The sequence below is a fragment of the Adiantum capillus-veneris genome, chromosome 13, assembly GCF_014529385.1.
Source record: "Adiantum capillus-veneris isolate H3 chromosome 13, ASM1452938v2, whole genome shotgun sequence".
NCBI lineage: Eukaryota > Viridiplantae > Streptophyta > Polypodiopsida > Polypodiales > Pteridaceae > Adiantum > Adiantum capillus-veneris.
Window position 1 is genome coordinate 158,377,330 of NC_140943.1, and position 19,969 is coordinate 158,397,298.

General features: G+C 46.0%; 1 protein-coding gene across 3 annotated transcripts in view; it reads right to left on the bottom strand.

The window, feature by feature from the left end:
- Positions 1-18,678, bottom strand: part of LPA3 (Low PSII Accumulation 3) — a 94,450-nt gene extending 75,772 nt beyond the window's left edge. For all 3 annotated transcript variants that reach the window (XR_015190090.1, XM_086527625.1, XM_086527624.1), the window contains exons 1-5: positions 18,323-18,678; positions 18,191-18,254; positions 18,028-18,058; positions 17,844-17,936; positions 17,654-17,716 (exon numbers count right to left, since the gene is read on the bottom strand). Coding sequence is in view for 2 of the 3 variants with exons in the window: in XM_086527625.1 (XP_086383751.1) it covers positions 17,654-17,716; positions 17,844-17,936; positions 18,028-18,058; positions 18,191-18,254; positions 18,323-18,587 (516 nt within the window). In the remaining variant the exon portion in view is untranslated. The remainder of the gene's footprint in view (positions 1-17,653; positions 17,717-17,843; positions 17,937-18,027; positions 18,059-18,190; positions 18,255-18,322) is intronic.
- Between the last annotated feature and the right edge of the window lie 1,291 nt (positions 18,679-19,969).

Consider the following 19,969-nt stretch of genomic DNA (forward strand, 5'->3'; position numbering starts at 1 on the left):
TATTGTTGGTGTCACGATAGATTCTCGACTTGGAGTGTCCAAGTTTGTTACACATGGAACCTGGCTAAGGGGCCTAAACCCTTAGAAATAAAGCAACAATCCAAAATTGTAAAGACTCGATAACGTGGCAGGCTATACGGACACCCACATTTTGCAATGCAATTTGTGGAGGATATACCAATGTGGCAGCATGTACGGATAGCCTTTAGGCGCTTGCTTTTGGGGCACCAGATGATTTTAGACTTCTGCTTTTCATGTAACTGCTATTGAAAGAGGACCCTCGTACTTGTTGAAGCTTAATAATAAAGAAATACTGAGAAGGGTTGCTAGTCTTTGGGGCCAGTGCTTCTGGGTGCAAAACTTCGTCGTGCCGTGTTCTCTCTCTCTCTCTCTCTCTCTCTCTCTCTCTCTCTCTCTCTCTCTCTCTCTCTCTCTCTCTCTCTCTCTCTCTCTCTCTCTTTTTGGAAAAATAAGGGCTGTATATTACTGAGTACAATATAATCCCCAACGGATGCCAAAATAGCCTATCACGTGGGGTGTACAAGTTGAATGTAAGGGTGAGAGCCACTATAGTGACAACTCGACTAGAACAATCTCATGGTGGTCTGTGTGATGAGTGGAGGAGAAACCACCGAGGGGGGGCATAATGCCATGTAATCTGGCCACCTGTAAGTGTGAAGAAGAGTGGAGATCGGGCCCAACGCCGAAGGAAGGCAAATCGACGAGCCTCGGCTGCTCGAGATGTACCTGAGGAAGAATCCCACTGCCAAATCAGGGTGTGAATGATGTCCAGCCAAATGGCAGTGAGGGTATCCTGAAGGAGCTGTGGAGCCGCACTAAGAATGTGAAGACAACGAGGTCTCCAAACATTCCATAGTGTAATGCTAGTGATGACTGAAAAAACTTCATCACGTGTCTGAGGATCCCCCTGCCAAGCAATCTGTGGTAACATAGCCAAAGTCCCTCGCCGATAACCAGTGGAGGTAAGCATAAGAGCTGGATCTGTGTCTGAGCCCTCGTAGAAAAGATGCGGTCCGGGCATCGGCATCAACCATGAGACAGATCCCCAAGTGAGAAATCCATGCTGAACACCGGCTCTGCTAAGTAAAAAGCAAATTGCTAGCCACACTACATGAGAAGATGAGCATGACCAAAGACAGTGTGCACGTGACTCATGTAGTCACAAAGGACAGCGAGTACATAACGGATCATGACCCATAGTAGCTAGCCAAGTCCCAACTGGAAGTCCTGCATGTGCAATCATCCACATGAAAAAAGAAATACGACGAGCCGCATGTAAATCCCAGATGGCTGACCAAAACTGCTGTAGATAGGCATGGGAGAGACCTGAATGTAACCAGAAACGCATACGAGTGGGCTGCTCTGGGTGCTGTCTCATCAATGCTAATCTTCCAATTTTGGCAGTGTACTCAAAGAATGATACAGGTGCACCGATGGGGTTAGAGTGAGGCCAATGCCACTCTCCTGAGCCCCAATAAAGCTGAGATAGGGCACGACCCTCCCACACCCAAAGCCTCCAAAGTGCAGCATCAGCGGAAGCGAAAACGGGGGTCAACACAACGACGCTTTCTGCGGGAGCCAACTACTCGTATGGCCTCCCATTGAGCGCCGGGGTAGACAAGGTGCGGAGAGGTGGTATCATATGTCAATCTAGCATGAATCCCCTGAGAGTAGTCAGTATCAACTGTGAACAGCATGGTGTCTAAACGAACTAATAAGAGAGTGCTCTGAGCAAAGAGACCTTCCCAGCCACTATGTGGAGGCATCTGAACCGTGCCGCGCATGACTGCGTCCCACTGTGAAGGAACGGCGGAGTCAATCTCAAGCAGTCTGTCTGTCACCCCGCGACCAATGTCATAATGTTCTGCCACAAAATCTGCATCCAGCATACGTGTCTCATGAAACAACCGCATAGAGGCAACACGGCCAGTGTCCCAAGCAGCCCAATCAATGTGAGTCCTCTCTCCAAGCTGACGGGGTGGATTAACCGAAGAATCAAGAACTGCATCATTCCAAATGAGAGGCTGGCGCTCAATCTCCTCACGACATGAGGGAGGTGAGCGTATGATAGCCCGTCGCATGGAAACCCAAATCTGAAGGAGCGATCCGATGAAGGGTGAGAGAGTGCTGGTGAACAAGGGGGCATCCGTAAAGAGAAAACGATACCCTATATGCCAAGTATGACCATCTCTGGTGCCGAGGCGTGGAGTCGCTGTGCAAAGAGCGGCCTAAAGAAGCATCTTCCAAGGTTCTTGGCCGGGAAAAAGATCCCGAACAATAAGCTTGGTAAGAAGGGCACGGCTCTGTAATTCTGGATCAATAATGCCAAGGCCTCCCTCTGACCTAGGACGAATAATCGTGGACCAGCGAACTCGAGCACGAGTATCAGTAGTCCCATCTGTGCCACTCCATAAAAAGTTCCTCACTAGTCGGCGGAGCTGAGCTATCACACCAGAATGTAGCATCCAACAAGAGGTCGTATACCATACTGTAGCCAGAATGACCTGGTTGGCGACCAATGCACGGCCAGCCAACGAAACAGATGACGTGACGACCAATGACATAGCTTCCTACGAATAGACTGTAGTACGGGTGCAAACTGCTGCTGTGAGGAAACGTCAAATCCAACCTGAAAGCCCAGATATCTGCATGTCTGACCCGGCTACAGCCATGTGAAACCATCAGCTACCCCCCAAGTAGGTATGTCATCACTGCCAACCAGTAACCCATAGGATTTATGCCAGTTAATGCGTGCACCACTGGCAATGCAAAAAACCTCTAGGGCCTCCCGCATGGCATCAAGAGCTGCTAGCAAATAGCGCAACATCAGCATAGTGTCATCAGCAAACTCCTGATCGATAAGGTCCGAAGCTGAAGGTACTGGCATCGTCAAGCCACGAAATGCATGACTCTGAGCACGAAGAAAGTCGGACATAGTCTCTCCTACAAACAGATACAGATATGCTGCTAAAGGACATCCCTGACGGACAGATCGAGAAAGCTCAAAACTGCGACTGACATGACCACCAATAGTAATAGCACTGCTGGCAGTCCTGAAGAGAGCGGAAATGCCGAAGATCCATCTCGCAGGGAAACCCATCCTGGCTAATGATCCTTCGAGAAAGTCCCACTCAACACGATCATATGCTTTCTCGAAGTCAAGGATGAAAAAAGTGAGAGGTTCAGAAGATGATATGGCCCACTCTACTGCCTCATAAAAAGTGAAGATATTATCCAGTATGCATCGATCCATGACAAAGCCTGTCTGAGAAGTATGAATAATATCTGGTAAGAACGGTCGCAAGCGATGACTGATCAATAACGCTAATATCTTATAGACCGAAGGGAGTAGGGTAATAGGTCTCCACTGGCGGAGCTGAGTGGTGTCACCCCCTTTCGGAATAAGAGATATGAGACCTGAACAAAGATCCGGATGCATATATCCTGATGCAAAGATGTCCTGACAACCGCGAAGCAGTGGTATATGCAATACATCCCAATAAGTCTCTCTCTCTCTCTCTCTCTCTCTCTCTCTCTCTCTCTCTCTCTCTCTCTCTCTCTCTCTCTCTCTCTCTCTCTCTCTCTCTCTCAGTTCAGTTGAGTTGTTTTCAGTTTCTCACACGTGGGTTGGTCTAGATCTTCCGCTTGGGCTGTCTAAGTCTATTACATTTACATTGGACCACATGATCAAGTTTGACGTGGAAGCCACAAGAGGGGATACGCTTGGCTCAACTTCAAGAAACAAAGCAAAACAAGGGTAAGCTCAAGATGGCCTACAATAATGGTAACTCATTCTCTACTGACTCCTCTAAAGACAAGGACAAAAATTCTCATGGGAATGGTAACAATAAAAAGAACTCTCCAACACCGTTCCTTTCAAGTAAGATGCCGCCTTTCGCTCCCTGGAATGTTTTGAAAACCGCTCTCTAGAGAAGGCGCCATCAAACTGTTGTACAAACTCAAGGGCTCGATGGGTGTCCTGGTAGCCTAAATAAAACGTCTGAAACCTGACGCCCTGACTCCTTTCCTTGAACTCCTTGATTTTCTTGTTAATCTGGTCATTGTCAAAAGAGGACGAGCTCTCCTCCTTTGAACGGCTAGATAGCCTTACATGCCTTCTAGACTTTGTTTCAAAAATCTACTTCAAAAGAATCTTGGCTTAGGTGCTTAGAAATTTAAGAACCTTCTTAGCACCCTCGAATAATTCAAATGGCGCCTTCCTCGTGTGTTGTTGTAAGCAACTCCACCAAGCACAAAAACTTTTCTCATTAAGTCTTCTAACCCGAAAAAACTTAAGACTTCAACAAGTTCAAAACCATTGGACTGCTATCTCAAACTGCCCATCTGTCTTTGCGTGGAACGAGGACGAGATCTGCAACCGCGTGAAAATGTTCTCTTAGATTGCCCTCCAAAACAACCTAGTAAACAGGGGATCTCTGTCCAAAGCAATGGACTCAAGCATGTCATATATTCGGAAAATCTATGAGACAAACAGTTTCGCAAAATGATCGGGCTTAACTATCTTCTTTACCGAAATGAAGTGGACCTATTTACTGAATCTGTCGATGACCGTCCAAATGCCATCATGCCTACTTAGAGTCTTGGGGAGATCAAAGATGAAATCCATCGCAATGCTTTCCCAGGGGCGAGTGGGAATGGGTAAAAGGCTGTAGTAATCCTTGTGCCTTATGTCTGTCAAACTTGACCTTCTCGCATACTAAACAAATGCGAACAAATTCGTCCACATTCTTCTTGAGTCTCGGCCAAAAGAAATAACGCTCCACCGGCTTCAAGGTGGTGTCAATGCCGCGGTGACCCGTAAATTGTGGACAGTGGCACTCTGTCAATACCTTTTCTCTCTAAGGCTATGTAACACACAAAATTGTTTTCCTCATCAGGTAGCCATTGTCACCAGCGTGTGACTACTATCTATCCTTTTTGTTGATTTCTTTCTTATTATCTATTTACTTTCACTTTTTGGAAACACCCCTCGGAAAATCTAACTGCCCTGCATTGCATAGCTAGTGTGGAACTGTTCAGAGGGAGTCCAGGCCTGAGGGCAAGAGAGCACTAAGGTTGGACAAAGACTATGGTTAGCCAAAGTGGGGTCATTGACTAGCCAAAGTGGAATCCTTTGCTACAGAGGCTACATTTCAGTTCTGGATGTGGCCGCAGTGTACAAAGAGGGTCGGATGACCTAGAAAGATACAATGGCAGCATCTCCTAAATTTTAGGGAACTGCTATTTTGGGACCTGAAAATGTGTTGACGTCATTACCTCCGGAATGACAAGGGGAACATTTTCTTACTCTGCCGTGAAGTCAATTGGGCAACCGGTTGGGATATTTTTAGACGGCAACCCTGAAACGGGAAAATGCTTATAAATGTGCCAAGTGGCACCTTCTGGTGCACTTGCCTCATGCAACAAGAAGTGGCGCTGAATTTAGGAGGGAGAGAGCCTCATTTTCAGATTTGTCACAGGTTAAGAGCTATGGAGTGCTTGCTTTCCCTCTTATGCACAGTGCGGTGCCAGGAGTGATGCCCTGTACGCTACGCACTGCCCTCTCTCTCCCCTTTGGCAGTATGTTATGCCCCACTAGTGGGCTCTTCATTTGACCAATGTACAGTTGTGTGGGTTCATGCGCGATTGCCGAGGCAAGAGCCTCTTGCACAGGTACTAGATTAGCTAGCGGCTAATCCCCCTGCAGGTACAGGTGAATTCGGAGAGGTTTCACACCAGAAATCTCGTCCGATTCAAAGGGCAAGTAGCCCTACAGGTGCGGGAGCTCGAGGACTTGCTAAGGATGCGACCGGCATGCGAAACGGAGCCCAAAACAGTAAATTACAGCCTGCTGTGAATTTTTGCAGGTTTAGGGTTTTGGCCCTAAATGGACCCTAATACCCCCAGGAGGTTCGGGGACGCAAGGGGACCGATGTACAAGTGATCTGGCGCATTTTCAGGGCTGAAAACAGAGAATTCAGCGTGCTGCAGATTCTCGCCAGGTTTTGCAAAGTGCCCGTATGCGTCGGGAAAGTCAGTTAATGCGTGGGAATACTGACCGTGAAGGGTTCTAGTACAGTTATGCTCCCGAAATCGGGCTGGAACAATGGAAATTCAGCCGAGTTTGTGCGGGGCAGCTTGTAGGGAACCACAGCGTTTATTCCCTCTTTTGAACAATAAAGAAATACCGAAAGGGGCGCCTAAGTTAGGGGCCAATCTGGTGTCTGTCTACTCATACAGGTGCAATCTAGCAGCCTGTATCCCTCTCCCCTTTGTTGTGTCTTGAAAGTACAAGTAAAATAGACAACTAATAATGGGTGAAAGCTAAATCAAGGTTTAAAGTAAAGTCTACCGCCCTTTTTGGATTATACAGGCCGGTTTCATGGTTCCATTGCCGGGACTAAATCACTTTTTCCCATAGAAGTGAGCCTTGGTCAGTTTTGGGCTTGAAGACACAGGGGATCATAGACCAGACACAGGGAATTGCAATTATGGCTGACAGACCAGATGATGTGACTGAAGAGGTTTCCTCTTCACAGGGTCAACAGACACATGAAGTGGGTGAGTCCTCAAGACCACCACAGACAGATGACGATATATTCAGGACCCAGTTGGCTACTGCTGTGGCTATGTTCACACAAGTAATGCAGAATCCGAGGTTTTTAGCCTTTCTGCAACCTCCGATTCCGTCTCAGCAAGTTGGGTCACTGGATCATATTCAAAAGCCTGTTAAGGCTCGAGCACAGGTGATTCATACTGCACAGTCAATGGAAACACCTGTACACTTGACGGAGAACATGCAGTCTCCACAACCTATGCCTAAGGTGCAAGAACAGGTGGCTGAGATGCCAGTCTTTCAAGCTGTACCAGTTCAGCCCGCCACCTTTCAGCAGCCTATAGCTGGTTCTAATGGGCAAGGAAGCAACCTACAGGCTATGCAACAGGTCTTCCCACCACCTTCAGTACACCCTGGCTATTTTGGAGGTGGATCCGTATTCCAGAGCATGGCTGGTCATGCACCTGGAAATCAGTTTTACACGCCAGGAACAATGTTTGGGGGTGCTCAAACGATGATGCCTAACCCCATGTACAGTGTCATGGGTATGCAACCAGGGTTTCAGAGTACTCAGGGCCAATTTGGGATGCCACAGGCAAATTTTGGTATGGCTGGAATTACAAATCAGCAGCCAAATATGGCATTTCCAGGTCAAGTTAATAGCGGCCAAGGAACACAGATGAACCCTAATAGTGTTCCCATGTTTCAGTCACTTCCATATGACAATTTAACGCCGCTGGAGAGGCCAACTCCGTACAAAGAAGGTGGCAAAGGTGTGTCTTTCACGACCTTTACAGGGTTTGATGACAGGAAGAAGGCTCTCTCACTCCTCCAGCAGTTTGACAAGGCCTATGCAGGGGGAAACTTTACAGAGGCTTCAAAGGTCCGCAAGGCAGCCACTTTCTTGACAGGGAATGCGGGACAATGGTGGACAACTTTATTGCTTCAAGGGCAAGCTCCGTCCACATGGATTTACTTCAAGCAGATTTTTGCAGCAGCATGGTTATCTGATGACTTTGAAGCAGATGTCATGACAGAATGGCACCAGCTAAATGCTGCCACTTGCAGAAATCTGGATGATTACAATCGGAAGTTTTGGAAAGCTCTACTTCCAGTAACTTCCTATAGGTTTGTGCCATTGACAGAACAGATTGAAAAATACTGTTGTGGCCTACCCAAAGGATTGAGAAAATACTGCACGAAGACAAAAGTCACTACTTTGACGCAGCTCATCGAGGTAGCAAACACTGGCAATGGTTTGCTCAAGGGAGAAGATTGTGAATTTAACACTGGCGTCAAGGCAGGATCAGGCAAGAAAAATTCAGCCAAGAAGCACGTTCCCAATGAGGCTCCTAAAGGGACTCAGGAGTCAGCCAACGCAGGAAAAGATAAAGCTACAGCTGAATCAGAAAAAGGACCAGCAAAGAAATGGAAAAGACGTTTTCCTCGCAAGTCAGAAGAGCAAAAGAAGGTCCTGAGGACAGAGAACAAATGCTTTATATGTGAGCAGCCTGGCCACATTGCTTACAATTGTCCTACAAAGAAAAGGCCAGCTGATTCTGTTGACAAGGAAGACAAGAAAGGAAAGAAGCCCATGGCTGGTCTAGTGCCAGATATGGTGGGCGACAAGCCAAATTCAGATGCAAGTGAGCTTTGCAGAGCATGGGGAAAGGTCAGGGATCAAACAGTGCTTATCTTCTTTGATCCAGGTGCCAAAGCCAACTTTATTTCCCCAGAATTGGCTTCAAAGTTGGGAATCAGACCTGAAGAGATGGGGTATACAGCAGAGGCAGGTTTGGCATGTCCTGGCCATACAGAGGCTGTGACACCCATCATTGGAAAGTTGCGTCTACATATCCAGTCCTATGTAGATGCTGAAGAATTTTACATCATGCCACTGGACGGATGTGATGTGTTGTTAGGTATTCCCTGGTTGTTTCGTATACAGGGAATCATGGATGCCTACAACAAAAAGATCACTGTACAGAGCAAGGGAAAGACTCACATTCTGGATGTAAAGCTTAAAGGGGAGTCTATTCCCACTGTATCAGCTTCTGCTATTACTTCTGTAATGAAAAAGCATCTTTCTGCGTACTTGGTTTTTGCACGAGAAGTGTCAGATTGTGATGAATCAAATTTATCTGTGCTAGATAAAGAAAGGTCAATGTTTTTACAACAGTATAGTGACTGTTTTTCCGATTCATTACCGTCTCAATTACCGCCATAGAGACCCCAGGACCATGCGATAGATTTGGTGCCATGCAGTAGCCCACCAAATAAGCCTCCGTACAGGGTTAGTGCGGCTCAGCAGAAAGAGATAATGGGCCAAGTACAGGAGTTGTTAGAAAAGGGGCTGATTCAGCCCAGTTCATCTCCATTCTGTTCTCCAGTGTTGTTGGTGCAGAAAAAGGATGGCTCATGGCGTATGTGCATCGACTACCGTGCACTGAACAAGAATACCATCAAGAATAGGTTCCCTATACCTAGAATTGATGATATTATGGACAAATTAGAAGGAGCAGCTATGTTTAGCAGGATAGATCTAAAGAGTGGGTACCATCACATCCGCATTAGATCAGAGGATGTGCACAAGACTGCTTTTAGAACGACGTTTGGCCTTTACGAATTTTTAGTGATGCCCTTTGGTCTCACAAATGCTCCTGCTACGTTCAATAGGATGATGGACAGAATTTTCCGTCCACACCAGCAGTTTGTTGGTACATTCTTTGATGACATGATAGTCTACTCAAAGAATGAAGAGGAGCATAGGCATCACTTGGCCATTGTGTTCGAAGAGCTACGCAGTCATAGGTTGCTCATCAATGCAAAGAAAAGTGAGTTTTTTCTGGAAGAGATTCACTTTCTGGGACACATTGTCTCAAAGGATGGTGTCAGAATGGATCCTGCAAAAGTTGAAGCGATCAAGTCATGGCCAAATTTGAAGACGGTGCATGATGTCCGAAGCTTTTTGGGACTATGCTCCTATTACAGAAGGTTTATCCAAAATTTCGCTGAGATTGCTTCACCTTTACATGCTCTTCATAAGAAGGCAGTCACCTTTAGATGGACACAAAAAGAGATTTCAGCTTTTAATCTCTTAAAGGAAAAGATGACTTCAGATCCAGTCATTGTGTTGCCAGATCTTAGGAAGTCATTTGTGGTCCAGTGTGATGCCTGCGGTAGTAGCATTGGTGCAGTGCTAATGCAAGATGGCAGGGTAGTAGCCTATGAGAGCAGAATTTTGCAAGGGCCAGAGATGACCATGCAGGTCTATGAGAAAGAGTTACTGGCTGTGATTCATGCGCTCTTAAGTTGGAAACACTACCTGCTAGGTGTAGATTTCGTTGTCCAAACGGATCATCAGACCTTGCGATACTTCTTGACACAAACAAAGTTATCTGAGAAGCATATGCGATGGGCAAATATCTTGTCCATGTTCCATTTTCAGATTGTGCATGTGGAAGGCAAGAAGAATGTTGTGGCTGATGCCTTGTCAAGGAAGCCACAAATTTCAGCTGTGTCGATTCCTTATCATCATGAACTTGATGATATGAGAGAACAGTATGCAAATGATGAAGATTTTGCAAGGGTCTTCGAGCAGCTAATGGATGGACAACGTCATGAACACTATCTTCTCAAAGATGGGTTCATGATGATGCATGGCAAATTGTGTCTCACAAAGCCATTGCGACGCAAAGTTATGGAAGAGAGTCATGTCCCACCGTATGCAGGGCATCGTGGTATCGATGCTACAGTTAAAGCGGTTGAGACATTCTTCTATTGGCCTACATTGAGAAGGGATGTGGATGCCTTTGTGCGAGAATGCCTAATATCCCAAAAGGTCAAGTTTGACAGGCAAAAGGCACCAGGGTTATTGCAACCACTACCTATTCCAGATAAACCATGGGAAAGTATTGCTATGGATTTTATCTTTGATCTTCTGAGAACACAGACAGGAAACGATGGTATTTGGACCATTATTTGCAGATTCAGCAAACACCCTCATTTTATTCCTGTCAGGAAGAAGATAAAGCCAGATCAGATGGCATGCTTGTTTATGAGCAATATTTTCAAGTATCATGGCATGCCACAGTCGATTGTTAGCGACCGTGATCCACGCATGACAAGTTTGTTCTGGAGAGGCTTGTTTGAGAATATGGGCACAACGCTCAAATTCTCTTCGTCATTTCATCCTCAAACAGATGGGCAGTCAGAAGAGGCAAATTCTACTGTCCTAGATCTGCTGAAGTGTTATGTGTCAGAGCATAAAGGAAAGTGGGAGCAGTATTTGCCATTGGTGGAGTATGCATACAATAATACAGTGCATTCATCAACTGGCAAGGCACCCTTTGAGATAGTTGAAGGTGGCAAGAAAGTTCCTCCCATACTGCATACAAAGGACAAGATATTTGAAGCAGATAAGTATGTTCAGGACATGGATGAAATGTACAAGAAGGTCAAAGTGGCCTTAGAAAGGACTCAGGCAAAGCAAAAGAAAGCAGTTGATCGTCACCGTCGTGAAGTGGTATATTCACTTGGTGATTGGGTGCTTTTACGCTTTGAAAAGGCAAGGTTAAAGAAGATGAAGGGCAAGGAAAGACTGTTTCCAAAGCTCAGCATGCGTTACTATGGGCCTTTTCAAGTGTGCGACATAATCAGTGATGTTGCATATAGGCTGAAATTGCCTGACAGTTGGAAGATTCACAATGCGTTTCATGTGAGTCTTCTCAGACCCTATGTGGGTGATGTGCCAGAAGATATGCCAGCTGAAGATCAGCCGGAAGTCGACGAACTTGACGAGATCTTGGTCCCTGAACAGATTTTGGCACACAAAGAAAGGAAAGTGAAAGGCAAGGTTGCTAGGCGTTACTTAGTAAAGTTCAGAAACTATCCACCAATGGATGCTAAGTGGATGAAAGAAGGTGAACTTGCAGAGTCACCAACTGTGTTATCACTTTCATCACCCAGAAGATATGCAAGCTGAAGATCAGCCGGAAGTCGACGAACTTGACGAGATCTTGGTCCCTGAACAGATTTTGGCACACAAAGAAAGGAAAGTGAAAGGCAAGGTTGCTAGGCGTTACTTGGTAAAGTTCAGAAACTATCCACCAATGGATGCTAAGTGGATGGAAGAAGGTGAACTTGCAGAGTCACCAACTATGTTATCACTTTACCTGGAAGCCTTCGATTTGCAACCTACCTTGACCCCTTGAGTTTCAAAGCTAAATGGATTGTCAGTGTAACAATGGCTTCTGAGACAAATGATGTACGTGGTATTTAAAGTGAGCTCAAATCAAATACCCGTTACATGAATGTTAGAGCTGTACAGATTGTCAGTTTGGCAATTGCTCTTATGGAATGTCCAAAAGTTTGGTTAGTGCTATAGAAGTGAATATTTCTTGTCAGTTTGTCAAGGATACAGTGATTGCTTCTATTCAAGAGTACATGTGTAACTGCATTCTTAAACTGTCGGTTTGGGTATGCTCGAAAGAGTTACGGGATCCAACGTGTACTATAAGACAGTGGCAAAATGTGCAGCTACCATTTTGTCATTGGAAAGTTAGTGACTCAAAGCAATGGCAGAGTGCGCAGCTACCACTATGTCATTGGGACAGGGTTCACACGCAGGCAATACATGAGGCGACGAGGTGTTGAATACACCAGGGTTGACAATGAGCATGTATGTGTCGTATATGTGTCGACAGGTGTTGAATACATCAGTGTTGACAGTAAGCATGTACAACATAGATGCAAACGAGGACGTTTGAGATTTCAAGAGGGGGGTATGTCACCAGCGTGTGACTACTATCTATCCTTTTTGTTGATTTCTTTCTTATTATCTATTTACTTTCACTTTTTGGAAACACCCCTCGGGAAATCTAACTGCCCTGCATTGCATAGCTAGTGTGGAACTGTTCAGAGGGAGTCCAGGCCTGAGGGCAAGAGAGCACTAAGGTTGGACAAAGACTATGGTTAGCCAAAGTGGGGTCATTGACTAGCCAAAGTGGAATCCTTTGCTACAGAGGCTACATTTCAGTTCTGGATGTGGCCGCAGTGTACAAAGAGGGTCGGATGACCTAGAAAGATACAATGGCAGCATCTCCTAAATTTTAGGGAACTGCTATTTTGGGACCTGAAAATGTGTTGATGTCATTACCTCCGGAATGACAAGGGGAACATTTTCTTACTCTGCCGTGAAGTCAATTGGGCAACCGGTTGGGATATTTTTAGACGGCAACCCCGAAACGGGAAAATGCTTATAAATGTGCCAAGTGGCACCTTCTGGTGCACTTGCCTCATGCAACAAGAAGTGGCGCTGAATTTAGGAGGGAGAGAGCCTCATTTTCAGATTTGTCACAGGTTAAGAGCTATGGAGTGCTTGCTTTCCCTCTTATGCACAGTGCGGTGCCAGGAGTGATGCCCTGTACGCTACGCACTGCCCTCTCTCTCCCCTTTGGCAGTATGTTATGCCCCACTAGTGGGCTCTTCATTTGACCAATGTACAGTTGTGTGGGTTCATGCGCGATTGCCGAGGCAAGAGCCTCTTGCACAGGTACTGGATTAGCTAGCGGCTAATCCCCCCGCAGGTACAGGTGAATTCGGAGAGGTTTCACACCAGAAATCTCGTCCAATTCAAAGGGCAAGTAGCCCTACAGGTGCGGGAGCTCGAGGACTTGCTAAGGATGCGACCGGCATGCGAAACGGAGCCCAAAACAGTAAATTACAGCCTGCTGTGAATTTTTGCAGGTTTAGGGTTTTGGCCCTAAATGGACCCTCATACCCCCAGGAGGTTCGGGGACGCAAGGGGACCGCTGTACAGGTGATCTGGCGCATTTTCAGGGCTGAAAACAGAGAATTCAGCGTGCTGCAGATTCTCGCCAGGTTTTGCAAAGTGCCCGTATGCGTCGGGAAAGTCAGTTAACGCGTGGGAATATTGACCGTGAAGGGTTATAGTACAGTTATGCTGCCGAAATCGGGCTGGAACAGTGGAAATTCAGCCGAGTTTGTGCGGGGCAGCTTGTAGGGAACCACAGCGTTTATTCCCTCTTTTGAACAATAAAGAAATACCGAAAGGGGCGCCTAAGTTAGGGGCCAATCTGGTGTATGTCTACTCATACAGGTGCAATCTAGCAGCCTGTATCATAGTTACCGGGGAACGCCCCCTAGCCCCCGTTCCGGCGTTCCGGGGAGGCAGTTCCCTTCCCGAACGTTCCGAATCGTCCTGAAACGTTTGACGTTCCGGGTGGCCAGTGCAAACCGGAACGGCCGTTCCGGAACGTTCCGAACGCCCCCAAAACGTTCCGGAATGCCCCTGGAACGGCCAACGGCTACAAACAAATTTGGCAAAAATTGAAAAAATTGAAGTAAATGTTTGGGCTTCTTTTTGAAGTGTGCAAGGCCTCAAGGACTCATAAAATGCACCCCCCTCCCCCTTTCTCTCCACAAGCTAATCCTCAAGGCTCAAGCTCTCTCCCTCTCACACTCTCAAGATCTCTCCCTCTCAAGACTCACTCTCTCAAGGCTCAAGGCTTTAAGCCTTCAAGCTCTCTGCCTCTCCCTCCCACTCTCTCAAATCTCTCCCTCTCCCTCTCACTCTCTCGAGTCTCTCCCTCTCTCTCTCTCTCTCTCTCTCTCTCTCTCTCTCTCACATCATCTAGTCATAGCAAGATTGAATGGTCTTCAAAACGAGTTTTTTGTGAGTGTCAGAGTCAAAGCACTCTAATACTCCTTGTATTTAAACACAAGAAGCTAAAAAATGCACTATTTGGGTGTTTTTTATACCTCCCGTTCCGCGCCGTTCCCGTTCCGAACCCCTAGCCGTTCCCCCGTTCCGCGGGGATCCCGTCGCCGTTCCCGTTCCGCGTAACTATGGCCTGTATCCCTCTCCCCTTTGTTGTGTCTTGAAAGTACAGGTAAAAGAGACGACTAATAATGGGTGAAAGCTAAATCAAGGTTTAAAGTAAAGTCTACTGCCCTTTTTGGATTATACAGGCCGGTTTCAGCCATCCCATATGGAATAACCTGGCACTATCTCCCCATTCTGTATCCGAGTAAAAACATCGGTAAAGTCCCGATCGACGGCGTATTGGTCAACCATATCCTTGAAGCTTATATGATAGATCGCGGAAATAGCAAAGACGAGGATGCATCTGCCACTAAATTTTTCTATCCCTGAACATGGATAATCTGGAAGTAAAATTGTGACAAGATGTTAGCCCACCGCATCTGCTTTTCTAAAAGTTGCTTCTATGACAAGAAGTAGCGTAGACTCTGATGATCAGTAAAGACCGTGAAATCAGCTCCGAGTAGAAAATGTCGCCACTGTGTAAAAGCTTGGATCACTACCAATAGCTCTCTCATAAATCTGTGCTACCAATTTTGGCCTTGCAACATTCTACTTTCATAAGTAATCACATGGCCTTCTTGCATCAAGACCGTTCCCAGACTACAACCACAAGCATCACAATAAACTTTGAATGGCTTTGCAAGTCTGGCAAAGCCAAGACCGGTCCACTTGTCAATTTTTCCTTAAGTGTCTGAAAAGCAGTCACCTCTGTCTATCCCCACGAGAAAGGGACTCCTTTCTGGGTCAATAAGTGTAAAGGCGAAGCTACCTCTGCAAACTTCCAAATGAACCGCCGGTAGTAAGAACACAAGCCGAAAAAGCTTCTAGCTTCATGAACATTCTTCAAGTCAAGCTAGTCGTGGATGGTTTCAATTTTGACTGGGACCATCTGTACTCCTACTGCAAAACTCTCTGAAAGTCCCAAAAGTCGTCTTGAGAGTATCTTGTAGACGTCTCCAGGAGCAATTCAGATTTGATGATAACCACTCTTCATATCAATTTGGCAAGTAGAATTCTAGAGTCTGTGAGTATATCATCGATCCTCGTAATGTGAAAATCTGTTCTGGTTTTTTTTTTTTTTTTTTTGGGCCTCGGCTAACTCTGTAAGGTGGCCGGTGTGGTGGTGTACTACCAGGAATCAATCATGTGATCTTCGTGAAGAAGGCAACTCGCCTTGTACACCCTCAGAGAAATGGTCAGCCTCTATTGCAAAAAAACTTGTCGTTCCTTTTTGAGGTCAAATATATTCGACCTTCAATCATCATTCATTTCTTTCAAGAAAATCGAGTAAAGAAAACTGGATTTCATGAAGTACAATCTCTTTGCCCTTCATTTTTTTCAGTCACTTTCTTAGCCCGATAGTCAACCTCAGCGTTGTTCTTGTGGTACTAAGGGAATCCTCGGAGCACATCACACCCTTTTAAAGGCATGACATAGAAGTCCTCGTGCCCTAAACACCCTTGACATTGCAAACGAAGTTTGCCAATGATCGGTGTAATGGAAACATCCAGACCGGGTGCCACAAGAACTGCCTCCGCTTGTGGCCTCAGCCTGTCGGGCGTAATTCCAAGTCGAGCCACCAATTCAAGTGAAAAGAAGTTGGCCTTGGCTCCTCCATCAAAGAAAAATGAGGGCTTCCTCATCTTTCACTTTGCCCCATGTGCGGTAAAGTTTTGTGCTTTCGTTCATCTCATTTGGGACAGTCCCCACACAATGTGGTACGAGTTCTGCTTCCATCTTTCCTTTTCTTCTCCACTTGACGATTGCTCTGTAACTCTCAAGTTTATCTTCTGGTGGTCCTTTAGTTCATCTTCTTTCTAAGAGTTCTTGTCCATCTCTTTCTGCGAGTACAGGTTCCCCTTTTCTACACTCATCTGTCCTTTCGGCTTTCCTCCCTACCTGAGAGGAGAAGCAATGGCCACACGCCATCTCATCAATCAGGTAATCCTTCAGGTGTTTCGTAAGTCTCGGGTCTATGGAGTACTTGATCAATCTTTTCACAAATGTGTCAACCTGCAGTTGACGTTTGTACTCCACTCTGGCAAAATTTTCCACCAAGAATCTGTCCAAATCTTCATTCTTTTCTTCAGATCCTGCACCGGATTTCAACTTTTCTTTTGCCTGTCTCCCCCTCCCCTAAATGTGTTATCTTCGTCAGATTCTCCGAGAGAACCCATGTGTAATATAGGATTCTTTATGGCTTTATGCCCTGTAAGACAAAGCGATGAAGAGGAAAGCGCACCTGATGCGCGATGTATAAAGGGTGGGAGTGGCTAATACGTCCCGGGTCGGGACACGAAGATTCTTTCACAAAAACTGTGTGCGCTGCAAAAAGAATTGGATCCTCCGTAGAAGAAGAATCTTTCGGTGCTCTGATACCACTGTAACCGGCTTGGACACTCCAAGCGAGAAATCAATACCAACACACGAACAAAAACTTCATAATCACTGAACTTTAATAGAGAGAGAGAGAGAGAGAGAGTCGACACGGCCTGGCAAAGTTCCGTGCCTTGAGATATTAGCCCCAAAGATTGGCGCCCATTTCGATATTTATTTTTATATTAATCTTTGAGTAAAGTACAACTCCCGCGGGTGCTCGCTCTCAGACTCTGTGTCCAGATGCTCTGAGAAGTGAGCCCCCTTGGGTCACTTATAAACTTTACAAGGGGTGCTAAAAGCAAAGCCCCAAAAACAAGTAATCTCAAAATCTGCTGGCAAAAAGTAGAATAGCAAAAGAGCACCAAATACATACAACTGTTAGCGCAAATTACGGAACTGTCCGTACAGTCTGCCACGTCAACATGTCAACGCAGATTTCGTAAATTCGTATTGTCTGCCACGTGGCACTCTGCCACGTCAGCCTAAACTTGACCTCGGTGTGAGCACAAATGCTCTATGTTCTACACTCTACACTTACGATTCTGTATGTCAATTGGCTCCTCTAAGAACTCTTATATAATCTTAGCTTCAAAAAGCTAGAGCTAAGCATTTCCCCAGAAGCTTTGAGCATTATAACCCCCACACACACGTATTCATGCTTTAAAGCAAGAACGAATTCTAAGAACAAGAACACAAAAACAAGTGTTTTTCAAGGAAAAGCAAAAAGCAGGTGCTTTTCAAGGATGAGAGGCAAGTGAGAGGTTCTAGAGAGAGAAAATATGCTCTATTTTAGGGTACACATAGTACAGCCATAGAGAAGCTCATGAAGTTTCTAGGGAAAAGGTATATACCATTTCCAATGTGGATTTGAAAATTCTCAACGCTCTTCGTTTCTCTGGTTTATCTGGAAAAACCTTTCAAAACACATTGACGTGTGAAAAGAACAGCTAGAAAATTGTATTTTATGAAATAAATTTGACAAATGGCTGCCTACAACTGACTAACAAACTATTGAATAGCATGTATGACTGAAGAACTTACGACCCGAGAGGAAACACCACGGATTTCATTCAGTTTCCGCACTAGTGCTAGTACAAGCTGGATGTTGGCATCGAGAAACTCATCTGATGAGCCCTGCATAACTTTTTGGTCTTTAAAGCAGAATGATAAGTCACAGATAAAAACAAAAGCACTGTGAGAAGCATCACAGCAATAATCATCTAACCTTATACCCAGAAATGCTACTCGGTAATGGGCTGGCGCATTGGAGAACCCCCATGTTTGTAAAAGCAACAAGCAATGAAGCAAAAGCCTTTTGTGAGCTCCTTCAAAGCAAAACTTAGCAATACAAGCCAGAAACATGACCACAAAAGTAGTGTTGCACATACGGAAACTCTATTTCAATCCTGCGCCGGTTTTCATCCAGAGCATAGCAAAGTGCCTTGGCTGCATCTGCAGAAACACTGCATTCAGGGAAATTTGGAGGAAGGCGCTTTGCGCATGTTCAAAACCAATGCTACCTGATATAAGAGCTTCATAGGAAGAGGGCCTGTAAACAGCAACGCCAGACCTTGCTTCCACATCCGACGTGGTCATGCCAGCATCCGCGGTGGCTGCGACTACATGCCTACAAGTGGGGGAGGATACTGAGACACGCAGGTGCCTGCAAGTAGGCCTCCGTCGCAGGGATGGTGAGCGAAAAAGCGATAGGGGTAATGAGCACGATGCCAGAGTAGGCAAGCGTGTGAACGGGCGCAAGGTGGGCGATGAGGAAGCTGTTGCCATCAGCTCAGCGAGTCGTGAATGGCTGCGTCCCCCTGGGCTTGCTGCCAACCTCAAGGTCAGGCCAGGAGATGACACGACACTCTTGTATTATACATTGGATTATTAGCCCACTAAATCAAATATCCGATTCTAACCTATTTATACTTCTTATACAGCATGTAACCTATCTATACTTCTTATACATTGGATTAGCCTACTAAACCAACTATCCTAATCCTACTAAACCAACTATCAGCATCTCACCTATCTAAATACTTCTTACTACTATCTAAGTGATTTTATTAACCCGAATCTTAACGAATCTTTCGAGATTCTCTCACTCCTCCCCAATATGCTTTCTCCTACGTTGTGTTTCCACGCCCAGGTCGTGCTCCATGGCTCCCCCCCTCCCCAGTGCTCCCTTCTCGTGCACGGTGCTACTACCAACATCCTTCCCCAGTCCTACCCGCTAGAAAGCTCCCCACGCAAAGACCCTCTCGCACTAGGAGGAAACCCCCATGCAACTTGCACACTGCCTATTTGCCAACCTCGCACATATCAGGGCGAAAGCATGTAACAGCTCTTTGCACCACACACACACACACAGGAAAGGAGCTTGTGGAGGCTGTGCACGCAGCCCTTGATCACCATGCGTGGGCGCTCCAGGTCTATAAAAAAATTATGTCCTCCACCCTCATGTTCCATTCCAGGCCAAAAAAATATCCCCCTCTCTTCGCGTGGACAGGCTAATGCACGGCATTTGCCTCTCTCTATCTCCCCCTCTCGTCGATGCACCTCTTAGCCCCTAGGTCTCCACGTTTCAATGGCAGATACCTTCCACCCGACCCGGCCGACCTGCCACCTGGCCTCCGTCCACGTTTTGCTTCTATTGAACCAAAAGAATCCAAATAGATTCTTATTAATGAAACATGTGTGCCACCCTACTTGGCTTTACAACCTTGCACAAACTTATCTACTCGCTCTACTAAATTTAGAAAGCCAATTGTTACTCAGATACCTACTAATATTCACAACCCCCCCCCCCCCCCCTCCTCCCTCAGCCCTCACGCACGTACGCTTGCAACTGGTTGCTCGTTCCCCTGGAGAGAGAGAGAGAGAGAGAGAGAGAGAGAGAGAGAGAGAGAGAGAGAGAGAGAGAGAGAGAGAGAGAGAGAGAAGTTGGTTTGCCTCTCTTTAGAGAGAAGTTTCGCGAGAGAGCGAGATAGCCCACCTATGAACCGACCCAAAATATCATCATGGATTCTTCTACACCTTCTCTACTCGCCACCTCAACCTCACACTTTACCATCCTTTGATCCAACCACAAAATCTTCTCCAGATTCCACTTAATTTGTCTTTTTTTCGAAATTGACCTCACTCACTTCTATACTTTTTTTTAATTG